The following is a 19,260-nucleotide window of genomic DNA, read 5'->3' on the forward strand; positions in this document are numbered from 1 at the left end:
TGGCATCCTAAAATGCCACCTTCTCATTTTCCCTCTCCCTCTGTCTCACTTGCAACAGCCTTACACACAAAAAAGAAAAAGCATTATGGACAGTCTTATGACTGTCACAGAAGCCCAGTACTAACACCAAAACACAAAAGAATGAAATCCTTGGAGCCAATAGTCAAAAATATCTTGTTGAAATTTATGCTATTGACAAAAAACTGTTTGATTTAATGTAAAATGACGCCCATGTAGTCTTTCTGTGTCTATGTGGGAGCATATATTTGTATGTGTGCTTGTTGGCCTGGCAGCAGCTCCTCAGAAAGTAGGACTGAGAGCCTGTTACAGCAGTCCCAGTGTGTGGCCTCCCTTGGCACACAAACACAAATTAGCTGAGGGACGACTGCTGTGGCAGAAAGCTTCTCTGCAGACAAAACCTCTTAATATTCTTTCCAAGTCCATTAAGGCCTCAAGAGATTGGCCGGGATTGATTGTTTGTGCTTGATATTACCAGGGCCTTCAAGGCCAGATCTTCGTCGAAAATTAGAGATGGCATTTGGTAAAGCCTAAGGAATTGAGAAACTAAATACAAACCTGTGCGTTGTTATCATCTCCACAATGAGGGATGATGGAGGAAGCCTTCATCTAATTAGCAAATACTTGTTGCCATTTCTTTTTAGCTTTAGGGTTCATTGACAATTTGACTGGTTTTCCAAGTGAGTGACTTCGACCATTTTTTTTTTATATGTCACTATGTTTTCTAGCAAGATAGAGTTTTTCAGTCAATTATTCAATTAAAGCAGTGACCTCTCCATACCCCCTTCTCACACACTCACACACACTCACACCTACACACACACACACACACACACACACACAAGAAGAAAGGATTCCTTCTTGTGAAGCCCTAATGCAGGCACCCAGGTGCAGAATAGAAAGCGCTGACATCAAATGCTTTTTTTTTTCTTTTAAACTGATAAAGTCTAAAGGATTCAAATATCTATTATTAAGAAAACAAACCAGTGTTTCATTACCAAGAGAATAATATGACTGCTTTAGAAATAGATTCTGTTTTGATCATTTTATTTTATGAATTGCACTGAAATATTGTGAGAATCTGTATATAATTTATATGGTAAAGAGAAAGTACAGCTTAGGCTGATGACAGGTTTATATGAACCAAAGACAGAATGGACAAATTATTATTATTTGACCACGATGATGGCCCTAAATGAAACATCAGGGTATCACTAAAGTGGTTATAATTAATCCTCTGAGGAACAAACTTAATCACAATCCATTTAACACTTGCTGATACAATTTACTTTATTTACTTGTTTAGTCACAGTTCACAAATGTCAGCCTCATGTTGACACAACTGCAAAACTCAGGGGATCACCAAAGTCATTAGGATATAGCACCTAAGCAGCATGGATATCTGTGCCAGTCCATCCAGTAGATGTAGAGATATTTCCCCCCCATAATTGAAAACTTGTGAAATGTAACATCTAATACTGCTAAATCATAATTCCACACAAACATTATACATGTCCATGTGCCTATATAGTGTGATTTGATCATATGTAATATTTTCTTTCCCATATGATAAGGTAACATGCTGTATTGTAAAGACTTTGATGATACTTTATTGGAACAGTAGGCTATAGGCAAGGCAGATCAGTGCAATGTTAGCATGAGAATTAATCTTGATTCTACAAAAGTAAAGTTGATATATATATATATATAGTACAATTGTACTGGATAAATATATTTTTAGCAGTGCATACACCATAAAAGTGTTAATAATATATAGCTATAGCATCATGACAAAATAATAGATGCTCTACAAACCACGTGCCCATTACTAATCAATAATGCCTTTTTTGTCCATAGGACAGACATGGCTTCATACTGTGTGTTCCTATCACAAAGTAAACACAAGATCAAAGAACATGCTCCTCTCAGATATTAATCAGTCCAATCTGCCCAGTGTGTTACATTAAATCCCCTCTGTCCTGCTCTGGTTATGAATATCATCCCAGAGGCTGGGCTATTAATAAGTGGACACACACACACACCCATACACACACTTCCTACTGTGAAGATATGGACCAGAACAAGGCAGCCACTGATCTCTATGGGTGAACAGCTTAGAGCAGTGTTGAATAAGTGTTGAGGGAATAAAGTCCCATCATCAGCACACCAACACACACACACAAGCATGCCATGCACACACACACACACACAAATACACAAACACACACACCATTCATGGGGGATTCCATGTGATGTATGGCCTGGGGCAACTACAGTCCAAGTCTGTGGCAGTGAAGGAACCTCATTGTTCCCGGGACAGAGGCTGGGCTGGTTTCTGGGACACTGAAACACCCTACCAAGCACGTAGTGGGGTCACATGTCACATGACAGACGGAGACACAGCTTTTTAAAGATTAGAGGGACGGGGGGAAATGGGGGCAAACGAGGGGCTGTGATGTTACATCCAGTCTTGTCCGTCACTGTACCATCTCTCATGCTTAACTTTAACTTTGATTCAAGTTTTGTATTATATCTCATTTTGATTCCACAGCAAACTTATGATAAAGTCCACTCCAACAACAGAGAAACTCCTGAAATTTAGTGCTCTATATTAGTTTCCTTCAGAGATGATAAGAGGGATAAAAACTCTGTGGGCAGACAACCAAGGCAGACAAATCAACAGAGTGGATAAAGTTTCCTTTCCTTCGCATCTGAGCTTCCATTAGAGCCTCCTTGTATATGTTACAGTAAAAGTTGCAGCCCTCAAAAGAGCTTCCTCCTGTATTTTCTACACTGCAAATGTTCCCCTGTTTGCTCTGGTACTGGAGCTCTGCCTTCCGAATGTCACAACTGAAAGCAACCATAAAGCTCATACATTAAAAAAAGAAGAAGTTGTGGCAGGAAATAGAAAATAAATCTGGGTGCATATATCCATTATCAGGGCACGTTATCGTCAGAGGGGAAACTGTGGAGAGAGAGGAAACCAGACTGGGTCTCTATGTGTGCTCTAAGATAGGGGAAACCAATTTTCACCTCCTCCCTCCTCATCCCCAACACACTACTTGATTCAGCCCTCGCTAACTCTGCACAACCAGGGCTAAATCATTTAATCTAAATAAGCTAGCCAAATGTTTTACACCTCTGCATATTACTGAGTGGCGATAAGGTGCTGGTTCACCATTCCGTGCAAAGCATCTCCTCTTTTCCTTTTTTAGTCCGCTCCATGGCTCTAACAAAGATGAGCAGGACTGTAAGCTCCTGTGCATGCAAGGGCTGCAGAGGTAGAAAAGTGCAAAAATAAGGAGGTGAGAGTATTTTAAAACCCTGCCATTTCTTATACCCTCGACAATAAAACAACAGACAAGCCATATTTTATGTTTGCGTTAAATATTCCCATGTGCAGCACCTCTATGACAGCTTATTCTTGGGCAGATTTATCACAACCCTTATCTGCTCAACTCACTAGACAAAGGCAAGACACACAGCTTACACTGTAGCGTGCTGATGCCTGAGGCACAGGACAAAGCATACAATCAATACAAATCTGCAGTCTATACATTGAACCGGAGTGGGTTGACACACATCCTTCCAGCAGCCATACATCACAACTTCTTATCTAATTAGCTCCCTGAAGAGCATTGTATGTCTACTAATTCACTCATATCTCTCATTGTACTCAGCAGCAGCAGAGAAAATCACATGCTAAGTGTTGTTGCTCTTTGTTGTTGTGATGAAGGGAATCTATTAATGATGTACTACAGATTTAAGGAAATATATAATTAGTCTTAACACCAATTAATCAATGTTCTTTATCCAATTCACCATGGGGAATAATTTATATGTAATTCTTTGACGTGGTACAGTTCAGTCAGAAAGATCAAACCTCTCACAATGCCTCCCAATGCCTTTGCCAAGACATCTAAAGATCACATCTGGACGTAGATGTGAGCTTTGTTGTTTGTCTTTTTCTATGTTTAAGCGTGCACATTAATTTATTGCCAATGCAACAAATCTGGAAAGTGCCGCAATATGACATCACAAACATTAGTTTAGCACTAAAGATTGTATTTTCAGAAACAAGCTGTTTGTGCTTGTAAGGACAACAGCGATGTTGTATTTTTAATGTGTCCCTTTTATTTCTATGTTTTTCATTACTATGGGCTTCAATGGAAATCCTTCAAAATCCCCATAAAATCATCTTTCTGCTTTATTCTTAGTCTAATGTGTTTCCTGTAAGAAACCACGTGGTGGCAACTACCGAGTCCTAAGAGGACTGTATCTAAATATCATACTGACATGCATAAAAGGCTCAGAATTAGCAGTTCAATTTCAATCCTCTGTCAACAGAGCATACAGAAGAGAAGAATACAGCTCAATGTACAGTATGTCTCTTTTTCTTGGTATGTTTTTATTTATTTATTTATTCAGGGTAGATTTACTGAGTACAAATGCTCCTTTCCTAGAATATCCTGCTGCACACTCGCACAGGTTCACACATCCACACCTGGAAGCTGCCCAGTACAACAATGGCCTTATCCACTGAACAACCCCACCAGAGCAAGCGGGGGTTAAGTGCCTTGCTTAAGGGCACCTCAGTGGTGGTTTCTCTTCCCCAGTCTAATTTATCTTGCCTGTCCGAGGATGAACCCAGCAACCTTTTGGTCAATAGTTCACTTCTGTAACCTTTTGGCCACTTTCTCCCTCTTTTTGTAGGTAGGGTTGTATGCATATGTCAGTCTGTCTTCAGAAACAAAAGGGAAATAGAAAAGTAACATTTGCCTTGGGCTCCCAGTGGTGTGACCACTGCACCTTCCTTAAATAAAGGAATCTTATACATACATTACAGTGGATGGGCTTTCCCCTCCCTGCAGCAGCACTGCATAACTCACTGCTGTCCTGGAGGATTCTGGGCTGTTACGGGTGAAAATGAAAATAGTTTCTCTCTTTGTCTAGAGTCAAACACATTTGGGGATTCAGTCTGAGAAATGCACTCACCTTTCTTCATTTTTCTCCCCTAAAGGGAAAATATGAGTGACTAGACACCGGTTAAGGAAAGATTACACTAGAGGAAAATGTCAGTGGGACTAGACCACACTGTCATTAAAGGGAAACATGACATTAAATAAAAAAGAAAAACAAAGCTCAAACTCTTGGGCCCTCTTCAAGTGTCTGACTGATCCTGGTTTTAATTTAGTGCAATGGTGTCAGGCAGATTACTAATTTAGTGAAGCTCCCAGCCAGCACTCTGTGTTCAAAAAGCACCTGTCAATTTATGAAAAGATTTGGGAACGTAAAATATGTTAGTATATTCAGTGAAGACAGTACGTCTGCTAAAAACTAAAGTCGACTATTCAGTCTATTTAGAGTCCTTTTATCTCTGAACTGTTCACTATCATAACTCACCTGGCTTCAAAGATATCAACTCACTGTCCATTGCTCTATTTTCATATTCTTGAATTTTCTCACTTACTTTTCTTTTCTTTTTTTTCCAGTCTCTTATAGCAACAGTCTGATTGGCCTCTCCAATATTTACTGTAAATTTCATACTTATCAAAATACACACAACATATATTTAGGAATTTACCTTTACAGTATGTGCTTCTATCATAATGAGATAAAGCTTTAAACATTATAATTTTAATAAAAATGTTTTAAACTCATTAAAGATGGTTATAATGCCTCTACCAATCTCAGCTTTGCTGCAGAGTCAACAGACCAACATTGTATAACTGAGTTAAATCAGCTTCACCTCAACCAGATAGAACAGTAAAATGTTCATGACATGTTAATTCACATTTACATTTACATTTAATGATTTAGCAAATTTAATGAAAAGTAATTAACAAGTGAGAGAACATATCATATTCATATAACACATTTATCTGCATAATAATCACTACTACTTTCTACCTAAGTAAACCTTGCTGATAACACTGTTTTTGTTTAAGTAACATTTTTGAATTGCTACATTTTCTTACTTTAAAGACCTGAATACTTCTTCAACCATTACAAATGAATTATGTGTTTGACCATCTATAGGTTATCAATCAATTACCTTTATTGGCTTACTATACATACCAGTGTGTAATGGCTATGCATAATGAAACAAGGACTGCTTTGAGGACATAGCTGGTGGAAGACCAAGGACAGAATTAGTCTGGTTTCTCTCCAGACAAGGTTAAGAAGGCATGTGACATCATCCCTGTGTGGATAATTGTTGGGAGTGGATGTCATGCTCTGTCATGTGCATTCAATTTCATGATGACAAAGTTGTATAACATAACAATGTGAACACAGGGGTTTATAAATCTGCTACAAAGACTGAGTATGCCCATTGCTTGGCCTACACAGGCTTTCTGTGAAACATCTACCCAGAATATAATGCAACCAGTTGCTGGTGTGGTTCAGTTTAAATCCTCAGTGAGAAAAGACTTTTGTCTTGCATGCTATCTGCTAATTGCTCTCTCATTGGCAAAACTTATGTGTGACACTTTGCCATAGGCATGTTAATTAAAGAAATGTTCTGTACAGAAAAAGGACTGACTATTCATATTCTTTTACTAACCACACTATGCATATAGAGGTCACATCTGAGACCATTACTATCATTGTCTGCCTGCAAATGTAGTCTGTGCAAGAGCAAAAAAAAGTAAACCTGCCACAATAAATTCACCAGATTCATTGCATTCAAAAGTGTTTTCATTGATCCATGCTATCTGCATGGTGTCTTACCATTTCACATGGATTCCACTAAATTTGGAAATCTGGCCACATGAGATACTGGCTGATACTGACAACATATTCTGATAAAATGTTCAGGGATGCAATACTAGCACTGCCCACCACCACACCCACCCTTCCACCCATGTTTTTCTTTTTGAAAAGGAGAGGCAATATGATTATACTTTGGGTCAGGAGTCAGGTTTCAAATTCCAGTCAGTAAGTGCACACAGCTTTTTGAAAGTGACCGTATAGATGAGGTCAAACTTTAAAGCCTATATTTATTTATTTATCCTCTTTTTTCCCTCGTCCTCACTCAAATGCAGACTAAGCTCTGCTTCTGGCTTTCAAACAGAGTGGACAGATTAAGCTGAGTTAGGCCTACTTTCCATAGATGTGTTGGCGTGGCACTTTGAAATCCCCCCCGCAAAAACCAGTTAAGAGGTGACATATCTATACTTCTTAAACTGGAAGGTAGCTGGAGATTAACAACCAAAAGAATCACTACAAAAAGTCAGCTCTTGCAAGGAAAAAAACATTGTTACAACAGTGTTTCTTTTCCTTAGTATTTTCATAGATGACCACAATATACAATACATTTTGAGTGTATTACTGTTTGTTATGATGATGCTGGTGGTGATGATGATGAAGATGATGATGGTGTGGGTTAGGAAATTCCAGTTGCTAATTTTACTGTTGATATTACTATATTAACATTAAAATCTTCACTAATCAAAATGAAATCCTAACTGAATTAAGTATGCAAGAGTAAAGAAGCGATACAAAAAGTGCAGGAAAGGAAAACTCAGTTGTAATGTGTAATTCTTCTGTTTCTATGTTCCTCTTAATCAAAGTCAGAAAAAAATAGTGAAAATAGTCATGTTGTTTGAATTTATGTTAGAGACTTATCCACATGTAGCTCACAGCCACATCAGCTGAGTATAAACATATACTCACAGTATAGTATGAAAATGCTTCTAAACTAATGCAGTAGAAGGATTTTGTGAGTAATTGTCAACAAAACTGATTTTAATGCCCATATACACATTGAAAGAGTTACTGGTGTCTGTGATGATTCCTTCTATTCATACTGGTTATGAAGAAATCAATTCTTAGAACAACTCCAATGTTAGAGATGGCTGGGAAAGCGGGAATTTCACATTTAAAAGACTGTAACTTTGGAAGATATTCACATGACTCTGATTCAGACAGCTGAAGCCTCTTATTAGCTTCGGGGGAAGCATGCCTTTTTGGATGGAAAAAAAACTTTGACTCTTGTTTCCCATATTGTATTAAAGGTGCTATATGTATATAAGTTTTTTTCTATTGCTACATAGCTTACATTAGCATTAACAGCATTAACCTTAGTTATTGTTACATTTACAAGACAAGGGGTTAGAATACGGCCTACGGGCATCGCTACCACTTTGTCCTCTTATGTTGGACTGAGGGCAGACTAGAGGCTTCAGTGACTCACTATCACAAAGGTGTTACAAGACAGGGTGAGTCACAGTTAGCTGGTTAGCATGCTAGCTTCAACAGAAGAAAATCCATTCATGACCAGAATGGACAGGAATAAAAATGACTGAAACCAGTAATTCTGTCCATGAAAATATGTGCATGTGATTTTTGTTTTAAAACAGACTTGAGTTTTAGTCTAGTACCCTTAGAAACAGATGTTTGAGAGTATCTGCTAACATGATCCCATTGACATTCATGTATTTAGGTCACTTAGGCTAAACTCAATATTCAGCATACCTTCAAACTGCACGCAGAGACATATAGACAATATGTGTTTATGTGACTCTTCAGGAGAGAAATTGTAAATTTCTTCCAAACCAAATTACCTCTTTAAATTAACTTTAAACTAAAATCCAACTTTCTCTGTAAGTCAATTATTACATTGGCTCTTTGTCAGTGACTTTGTGTGCATCATTTCACATAAGGATTCAGTCAAACGAGAAAATCTGTTTGCTTCTTAAAATACACAACTTGGCATTATAATCAGCTGAAGCACTTGTTTACAGGCAAATGCTGATTAGAACTGGTTCACACATGGTAGCTTGACTAAAACATATCCCAGTTTATACATACGGTCTTATCACAACATCACAGAAGGAGAACAAACGGACGAATTAAAAACAAGAAAGAAATGATCTCTTTGAAACATTTATTATGAAATTATAAAGGTAGAATAGCACTGTTCAAATAAAGCTTTTAAAAACAGAATAGGAGTTGCAATGTACTGAATAAATTGGCAGAGTTTATTTCAGATGTAATTAATGTATACCCAGCAATGAAAAAACAAAAAAGAAAAAGAGAAAGCAGGGCAAATAAATAAAACAAAAGAAAAATAAAACAAGTTCATTATTGTTTAACACAGCACATTAGGCAAGATTACCAGGAGTTCAATTTACATGAAACATCTCATATATACAAGAAAGATTTACATTGATGAGGGTTACAGAGTCTTTGTGAGCTATGGGGCCCAGTGGCAAAGCAGTCAATGGCAGTCACATATCAAGTCAAGTGTGGCTCTTTGCTGGAGGGCGGCTTTGGCTGGCAATGCCATTATCACAACTATTAGTCTAGACACTGGCACACGCTAGTGACAGAGCAGCAGCCTGTGTGTCACTTTACACAACAACCCAATGACAAGGACACGTCTCCCTCTGGGTTTGTCATGTCAGGACATACAGCACCACTTCACCCATCTTTTCCGCACACCCCCATCTCTCGCTAATGATAAAGGGAGATGGGACTGTATCAGGACAAAAGTGGGACTACGTGCTGAACACAAAGCACCCTCATCTGTCACAAATGATCAGAACACAAAGGTGAACACACCCTTGGTGATTTAACATTGCATGTAACGGCATTGACCCCGATAAAACATGGGTGAAAGGTGTGGGCTGGAGACGGGGAAAGATAAGGAGTGGGTGGAGGGGCCATGTGAGGAGTGGAAAGGGGAGATGGGTTGTTGGGGTGGGGAGGGCATTCAAACAATGAAGTAGCATCATAACTTCATCTTTTTATATCATTTTTTTTCTTTTTGTAGACAAGCAAGCAGTCAAGAAACATTTTCTTCCACCCTCTACTCTTATATTTAAGGTAAATTTGCGAGAATTCAGGTGCAGTGTTGATACCTTAAGTGTTTTGAGCTGCAGTTTGTCTTTTTCTCATCATGCAGTGTTAGAATAAATATGAAGCTAGTATGTCAACTTGATTGATTGCCTTAGAAAAATGGGAAATGTGTTTTGTGGATTAGTGAAAAAAATGGAGATGAATTAAGTAATGACAGTCCCACAAAAGCCACAATGACTTTGGTTTCTGTGCATGCAAAACATTAATTTCACAAAGCAAACTCCCTGAAGATTGATCATCAATCAATTTGCTTTGAGAAACTGCAGAAATGGATGATAAATTTGAGATGAATGGGTTGCCAGCCAAAATTGATGGACAAACAACAAACTAAGAACAAAAAAAAAAAACAAATCACATATGCACACACCCATAAGGCCTTTCGATATATGACAATTTCTGTCATTATCAAAACTGTATTGTATATGTTTTACAGAATAAAACAGTGTAATGACAAGGAAAGGTACAGTGTCTCAACACATGGATGAAAATGGTTAAAACAGACATGAAAATTAAAAAAAATGTTCACAAAAAAAATCAAATGTAATTCCTGGTAATTTGCCATCATCTGTGTTTTGACAATTCTGCCTCTAACAATAGACAACAAAGGGAAAAAAGGCTATAAATAAATAAATATATAAATATATTAAAAATCAGTAGCACTTCATTTTTCTCAACAGAGGAAAATAAAAACATATAAATGAACTCCACAGTTCAGCCAGTGTACCAACAGGGAGCTTTGATTTATTTTGTTGTTTTGTGCAGACAAAACTGGATCCCCCTTGGGGCAATAATCTACTCTGGTAGTACTCACACCCACTACCTTAGTATAGCCCGCAATCCATTTCATTTCCTTTTACCCACCTAGACATAGAGGACATGACAAGTTTTTTAAAGAAATACAATGCTCTCTGTAGTAAAGAGCCCTGCAAATCTTCCACTGATGATTTAAAGCTTTGATAGAAACTTCACTCACAGACTTATTGGCTTACTATCTCCTGATAGCTATGTTTGTTTTGAGGATCTGTTACATTTTACTCAATAAAAGAGAATGCAGTAGTCAGGTTATTCTTCTTGCATCTACCAGTAGTTTGCTTAATTATTAAAATGATGTTGGCAACAGACCCAACTGTAGACAACACAAAATTTGCTCAAAGATTTGGTTAATTAACGTCTCTCTAGTTTTTTTATCCACTTTAAACATTCTTTTCATATCCACAAAAACAATGAGATTTTACAAGTTGGCGTCTTTATTCTCAAGAAAATTTTAAATCTGCTGGAACATCTTCAGTCGAAAGTGTCATTGACATGTTCAGTGTAAGAGATCACAAGCACAGTATCCCATAGAAGTGACAGTATAGCTGAGGAAAAGGATGTATGATCACAGTCGGCAACAATCACTGGCCTCTCTCCATCTTCCTCTTTCATACCGCCAAACTCTGTGTCAGCACAACCCAGAAGATATTGCAACAGACTTTTCCCCTCAGGTGCAACATTGTCATAGTTCATTAATCTTCTCAAACTTCTCCTGCTGCCATCAGCCCCCGTACGTACTACTAATCCCCTTATTAATGTGGCAAATGAACCTGCACAAGAAGGACGACTCCCCCAAGGCTCCATAATTACAATGGTCTGTACAAACTCCTGTTTGCATAGAATGTCCATTCATTAAATGTACTGACAAGACAACTCCAGAAATACTCTGCTAAAGATTCCCTGTTCTTCCTCAAAGGTCTTTCTCACATCTTTCACTTTAAACTGAATACATCTACTGAAATATTTAATAGCCTGCTCATTTTTTGTGACTGACATGTAATACAACTTTATTTTAATGTAGTGGTGACAACAAGACAGAAAATGAGCGAGTTGGATGCAGACAGAAAAACTACGCACAATTTAAAGCAAAAATATCTAGAATTATTTGGATTGAGTAAACCTGATATGAATATGTTATCAGTTGTTCTATATGTGCCGTAAATATTGTGAAGCTGCACAAAAGGGAGCTGTTATACTCTGTTCCCAGAGCTAAGACATGATTTGTGCTGAAGAAGAGCACATCAGAGCAGTGTGGGATAAATGAACTGTAGGTACATGCTTCTTTCAGTGCTTGCATCTTCTCTGCCATGCAAGAAAAGCACTAATAACCTACAGCAATTATGCTTTTTTACACATGAGGTGTTCAGACCACATGGTTGCACAACTGAAAGCCCCCATATAGGGCCCATAATTGTGCATCACAACATATAATGTATATTACCATAACAAAATGAGGGGAAAGAATACGCATCTTGTGTATCTGCAAGAATATATGTGTCAATGTATATATGCTCAACAGAAAATAAACAGCCTTCACATTCACCATGGGATTTATTAAAGGTTAATGGTGAAGAGTGTGAAGTTAAAATATGGAATGTAATTGATTAAGCATGTCTCATACACCGTCTCTCTCTCCGTGACTGCTTTTAAAACCTGCACCCCCTCAGTAAAACCATGTTCATGTGTCCACAACATGAGCCTGATGTATAGTACATGGTTAATGCGTAGCCACTGGGCTCATGTTATGTTAGTGAACCACATCTATGTCTACGACCACTGAAAGGAGGAAGTGAGACTGATGGTGAAATAGCACAGATTATACTTGGTTTCTTAGATGCTTGTGTTGCATTGTGAAACTAGGACAGTGTTTTCATGCTTTTTTCCTCAGCGTTGTTTACACTAATGTAGGTCCCTGGAGGGTAAATAATAAGTGGAAAAAAAGAAAAGAAAGGCAAGGATTGCTCCTATTGCTATAAGCAGAGTTTGGGGTCTCCATAAAGCTGATTCCAGTAGGCGTTTTTGTCTGTGATGACACTGTCTGCTACTGTATTTCTATCCCCTATGTTCTATATTCTCTGAGAGGAAGACACCACTGAAACCTTCCTGCTTTGCTGCTGTTCTCCACGTCTTTTTCCCTGCTTACTTGTTCTTTTCAGTTTCCTTATTCATTGATTGGTGCTGATGTTGCATAGAAGTGACTCTTGAGAACTAGAGGAAAATGGCTTTTCAATTTGTGGGTCAATTTTAAAGGATTTTCAAGTCTGCTTCATGCGTCTTTCTCTTGAGCGTCCTTTTTCAATTAATTGCTTATTTCACATCAACATCAGGCAGCAATGGGTGATTGATGGTTTGTTACTCATAAGGCAACAATGTAAGTGCTCAATGTCATCATTCTATCGTATACGTTTGTGATACTTTATAAGGTACAACAATTCAGCACCTTATTTTACAACTCAAAAATAACTGGTAATAACTTAAATGTCTCATTTTTATTATCTATGTATATATAAGAAGTCTTTCAATAATGGAGTTCTTATCTTTTTCCAAAGCGCTTCTACTCTGCAGGGAATATGATGTGATAATCCAATGATATTACCTTTTGGATATACTGTCTGTTTAAAGATTCACTCAAAGGTAATTGGTATTTTTGACTTTTATTTATTTATTTTTTTAAATTACAGTTAATCTCCTGTCTGTTCTTATTCAATATAAAGGCAGACTTTAAAAAAAAAGAGAGAATGACATGCACGTCAATATAAACAGCCACATTGTGCAAAAAAAAAGGGTGTATATATAAATATATATATATATATATATATATATATATATATATACACACACCCTGCTTTATCCAGTCAAATATGTCAGTGCACTTATTGTTACCATAATCTATAACTGCCATTTAGCCTCAAATATGAGCTGGAATTTTTATCAGTGAGAGGTTTTTGGAGTAATCATTACTAAGAACCAAACAGATATGCCCTGAAACTTTAGCTAATAGTGGTAAGGTAGAAAATTACTTTTTCTCATGATAGTAAGGAAACCGAGATAAGAAAGTATGCCCTTGTGTGCAGTCAAAATATATCAGTGCATATTCATTTGAGTAATTCATAGATATTGCTAATGTGAGGCATATCTACTTTTTATAGTGGTTGGTCTGTCTAGATCTAAATAATGTTGTATTATCATGACATACATGAATAGTTTTTTGATTATGAATGTGTGAATTTCATGACATGATTGTAAGATGTGATGTTTCATGTTCTGGGTTCTAAAAATAGGTGATAGTATTGAATGAAGATGGTCAGATTGGCGAGACTTGACTGAACTGCTTTGTATTAAGAAGCGAAAAGAAAGTAGACTGAGACAAAACTTGAGGTCAGTTTCAACCCTCAGCTCCTAAGAAGATCAGATTTATGCTTTCCACAAATACATAGAAAAATATTAATCATATTGTACAGAACATTTTAGAGGAACATGTGTGAGCAACAGTATCTGCAACAGTGCATTATTTATATTGGCAATGGCACTATATAGAACACACTGCCTCTGTTTGTGTGCATCTTTGAATCATTTGTCAGAATTATTGATTCCAATAAATCTTGTGTGGAATTGTGGGATGACTGAGCAAATCAATGAAGTTGTGCTTACAGTATAGTGTCATATCTCATGTGTCCTCCTCTAGGGTTGAATCCCCTCTGCCACCACCATCACCCATTTCAACGCCTCATCTTATCTTGTCTCTCTCTCTCTCTCACACACACACACATCACCAACCACACTCTCAAACACACACCAACAGCACCTGGCAAATGACGCCAAAGTGAATGCCTCTTTTGACTACTACCTCTCACACAGAAACACATTAAATGCAACCCCAGATGCAGTGATCCGGAGGTATGCATTGATAGGAGTCGCACAGTGTCACCCCTGTAATTCCACTCTCTCTTCCGGATAGATCTTATCACTCAAATCTCTAACTGCCATTATCAATCTTCCCTGTGCAGCCTCTGCATCATTAGGTGAGAGTATTTCACTAAGAACACCAACATAGGTTTCACTCCTTTCTTCTCCTCCCTTGCATTTATAAGTCCACTGCAGGTTGGCGTAGTGCCAGGCTGTGCCATGCAGCGCAACACTGCCACCTAAAGGTTCAGTACCACCACCCATCAAGCCTGACCCACTGACAACACTCTCCCTCTGCCTCCCTTTCTCCCTCTGCACTCTTTCTCCCTCTTCCCTCTTCTCTGCTGTTCCCTGTTATTTGTCCACGTGTGTTCCATTAGATTAGAACTGTGTGTTGTGTAGTGGTGCTTTATTAGCAGAAAAATTAATAAGGCTTTGATAAAAAGCAGCATGGATTACGTTGAAATTTGAGGCTCATTATTGGCTAATCCTTTTTGAATTGGATGTGTATCAAGTTCCAGACAAGCTTCACTCAGTTCGCTACTGTGCTTTGAGAGGAGGCATTTAATTCAAGCTTAGATGATGTGGCAAAGCCTACAGTGACATTCACAATACCACCGCAGCAGACTAATTATTGACTGTTGTTATTGCTGCAGGTGTTGAAAAGGTTGCAGTGTTTTGTGATATTACAATACACACCAAAACGAAGAAACAAACAAAAAACATGAATACACTCAAGAGTTTTATGAGGAGAGAGGTGAAAAGTCAGCTAATTTTTTGTTTGTTTGTTTTTTCTCTTTTTTTTCTTTTTTGGAGAATGTGTGCAGCATTTATCTATGATGAAAACAGCAATCTGAGTAGATAGGCAAGAAAAAAATGTTTCTTTCACATAGAACATTGAGTCACAATTAATGTTATGTTGGTACATTTTACCAGTGATCTAACCTGGGTGCTGAATAGACAAAATAAGGCAAGGCAATCACTCACCCACTTGCATTTAGTTAAATATGAATTAAATATATATTGATGACAAAACATCAGTCTATAATTATTCCCCCAAAATTATGCATGTGATTGTTGAGTCCATAATCAACTCCATTAATTAGCAGTTGTTCAAGAGACTTCTTTTTTCATTTTTAAGTTTAAGAAACAATGGAACTTGCTGAAGCAGTATGTCTCCTGCACTCTTTTCTGCTGCTTCACAGTAACTTAGAGTGAGTCTCTAATCTAGACTGGCACTTTAGCACTGTGGGACAGGGCAGTTATAGGCAGTACTTATAGACCAGTAAAAGTGCTCTTTTACCTGCTGTCTGGTGTGCATGGGCCCCTTCGTCTTGAACCCTCCTTGGGAGCTGCACTCTGAGGCACTGAAGTGGTCGGAACTTGTGGAGGACCTCTTGGAAAGGGTGTCACAGCCCCCAACAAATGTGTTATCCAATGGGAGCTCCTGAATCACATGATGCTTCTTCACTGAGACTGGCGTGTCAGCCTTGAGGTGGAAGGCTGATTGTGGCGAGGCAGATTTGTAGTGCCGGGCCAGGTCAGGGCTGCTCGGTTTGAAGGTAGTGGTAGGTGTGGCATTCCAATCAAAGCGTCCAATCCCTTGCTCCTCCAGCTCAGTTGGCAGGCTGATGGTTCCGTTGATTGGCTCGTGGGCAGGATCGTCAGGTTTGTTCCCCTCAATGGTGACAAAGTTGAGCAGGGAGCTTTTTGGGGATTTCCTTTTCTTGCGCTTTTTCTTCTTGTTCTGCTTGTTCTCTGTGTTGGGTGACATCCACTCAGCCCCCTGTTTTTTTCTCTGTGCAGCTTTGAACCTGGAAGCATGGCGACAGCGCAGCAACACAGTGACAAAGATGACGATAATCACCACTAAGGCGCCAGTAACAAAGGCTATCATTATGGTTAAATAGTCACCACTTTGATAAGTTTCACTGCTTTCACCAATGTTTTGGTCAATTGGTGTCTCCATGGTACGTCGAATGAGATCATATATGAGAGTTGAGTTGCCCACAGTGTCATTGACATACAGAAATACTAGCACCAGCGTATGAAGAGATTTGGGATACCCCAGGTCACTGATATTGACCACCAATCTGTGTAAGCCTATGTCAGTCACTGCTGGTTTTTCCTCCAGAGTAATATTCCCTGTGACAGGGTCAATTCTGAACAGACCCTTGTTGTTTCCACTAACAATGGTATATTTGAGTTCTGCATTCATCCCTGTATCACCGTCTACAGCAAACACTTCTGCTACCACAGATCCTGGGATAGAGGAGAGAGGAACCAGCTTGAAGGATGTGTTGGAGGGGGGGTAGATGACGATGGGGGTGTTGTCATTCACATCAATGACATTGATGGTCACCTTGGCAGCTGAGGAGCAAGGAGGTCTGCCACTGTCCACAGCCCTGACATCAAAAGTGTAGGAGCTCTGTTGCTCTCTATCAAATGACACATTAGATTTTATCACCCCAGAGTAAGGATCCAGTATAAAGTTCTCATTGTCATTGAGTATGGAGAGAGAGACAGCAGCATTTTCTCCAGCATCTGAATCTGTCACAGTTATCACCCCCACAGTGCTGTACTTAGGAAGATTCTCCGACACAAAGAACTGAAAGTGGTTATGTGTGAACTTAGGGTTGTTATCATTTTCATCCAGCACAGTCACAATAACAGCTGCCTGCGTTTGCAGAGGGGGTGTACCGTTATCTCTTGCTGTTACAGTGAAGAGAAACCTGTCCTGATCCTCCCGGTCAAAAACCCTTGATGCAGTTAGGACCCCGGTTTTGCGATCGAGATCGAAGAAGGATGCATTTGGTCCCAGCTGATATACTATTTCTGCATTTTTCCCGCTGTCCTCATCTGTGGCACTGAGAGTGGTGAGGAACAGGTCGCGTTTGTTGTTTTCCATAACAGCCAGCTCGATAACTGGCTGAGTGAAAATAGGTGGATTGTCATTCTCATCCTCTAGCCTCACTCTTACCAATGCAGTTTGATTCAAGCTTGGTTTTCCAGAGTCAGAGGCTACAATTTTAAAGTTGTATTCCTTGGTCCCCTCATAGTCAAGCAGTGCTGATGTCTCTAACAGATACTGGTTGTCGTACACAGCTTTGAGATGGAAGGGCACATCCTTCTCTATGAAGCAAATGACCTTGCCGTTGATGTCAGTGTCTTTGTCTGACACTGTGATGAGAGCAATCTTAGTATTGATGGGATCCTTCTCAGAGAGGAAAACAGTGCCATTAATGGGACTGATTATGTATCTCAGGTCTATATTAGGTGGATTGTCATTAACATCAGTCACATTTATGGTAACAGTAGCTCTGGCAGGACTAGAGCTGCCATCACTAGCTAAAACAGAGAGCTTATGAATAGCAGTCTCCTCTCTGTCCAGAGGCCTCTGCACTGTAATTAAGCCAGATGTTGTGTTTAATGCAAAGAGTCTTTTTGTAGCAGGAGGCACCTGAGTCCCAAATACATAACGTATCTCTGCATTTGCCCCTATGTCTGCGTCTGTGGCCTGAAGCTGCACAACGGATGTGCCAATAGGGGAGTTCTCTGGTATATGCACCTCTATCTGACTCTCTTTAAACACCGGTCTGTTATCATTGACATCTGTTACTGTGACTTGTAGAATGGCAGTGCTGGATTTCTGTGGACTGCCACCATCCTCCACTTTGATCTTCATTACATATGTATCCTTCTGCTCCCTGTCCAGATTCTGCTGCACAATGAGCTGGGGCCACTTCTCCCCCTCAGGCGTTTCTACTATGTCTAAGCCGAAGGCACTCTGCCCGTTGATCAGCTCATATTTGTGGACACTGTTGGGGCCAGTGTCTGGGTCAGTGGCAGAAGGGATGGCGAAGCGGCTGTTAATGAGCGTGTTCTCTGGGATGGAGATGTTGATCACAGGGGACGGGAACATGGGGGCATTATCATTTGTGTCTTTCACAATTATTTTGATCTTAATCAGCCTGAAATAATCATTAGGCAGAATGACTACTTCAATTTCAAAGGAGCACTCACTGTCCTCAAACGACGGACCGGGGCACAACTTCTCCCTGTCGATTCGGTTTGATGTTGTGAATATCTCGCCAGTGCTGCTGAGAACACGGACGAGTGGGTTATCTCCTGCTTTGGAGACGAGCCGGTACACCAGATTAGCACTTGCCCCAGTGGCAGCATTTGTGTGGGAAATGTTTAGGTCCTTTGGTATGTTTCCAATGAGGACATTTTCTTGCAACTCCTCTCTGATGGGGTAGATTAGCTCTTGAGCTATTGAAGGATCTAGCCATATGCAGGCAAGTAGGGTGCCCAACAGGTAATAGTCTTTTAGATCCATGACAGTGTGAAATTTGTTTCCAGCCTTCACAACTCAAAGGTTTCTTTCTAGGCAACGCTGTCACAGGCAGTGACTCCTTGCATGTGATGGCAGGAATCTTCCACAGACAAACCTATGAATATATGACAGAGTTTCTCTTCAGTGAAATAACTCCACCATGCACAATAATTAAATTAATAACAAACAATCCCACCCCTCACAGTCAGCTGTTTTGTCCACGTTGTTATTATATATATCTATATATATATATATATATACATACATATATTTTATAATATTCTATTAAATCTGCCCACAGGCCTTAATTAGCAATTCATAGA

General features: G+C 39.1%; 1 protein-coding gene across 2 annotated transcripts in view; it reads right to left on the minus strand.

Moving 5' to 3' along the window:
- The window catches only part of LOC108887991 (protocadherin-9), a 183,126-nt gene that overhangs the window by 162,731 nt on the left and 1,135 nt on the right, over window positions 1-19,260 (minus strand). For both annotated transcript variants that reach the window (XM_018683761.1, XM_018683759.1), the window contains exon 2: window positions 15,905-19,052. In XM_018683761.1, coding sequence (XP_018539277.1) covers window positions 15,905-18,940 — 3,036 coding nt within the window. In that variant the 5' untranslated portion in view covers window positions 18,941-19,052. The remainder of the gene's footprint in view (window positions 1-15,904; window positions 19,053-19,260) is intronic.

The sequence above is a fragment of the Lates calcarifer genome, linkage group LG2 (genome assembly GCF_001640805.2).
Source record: "Lates calcarifer isolate ASB-BC8 linkage group LG2, TLL_Latcal_v3, whole genome shotgun sequence".
In the NCBI taxonomy this organism is placed as follows: Eukaryota; Metazoa; Chordata; class Actinopteri; family Centropomidae; genus Lates; species Lates calcarifer.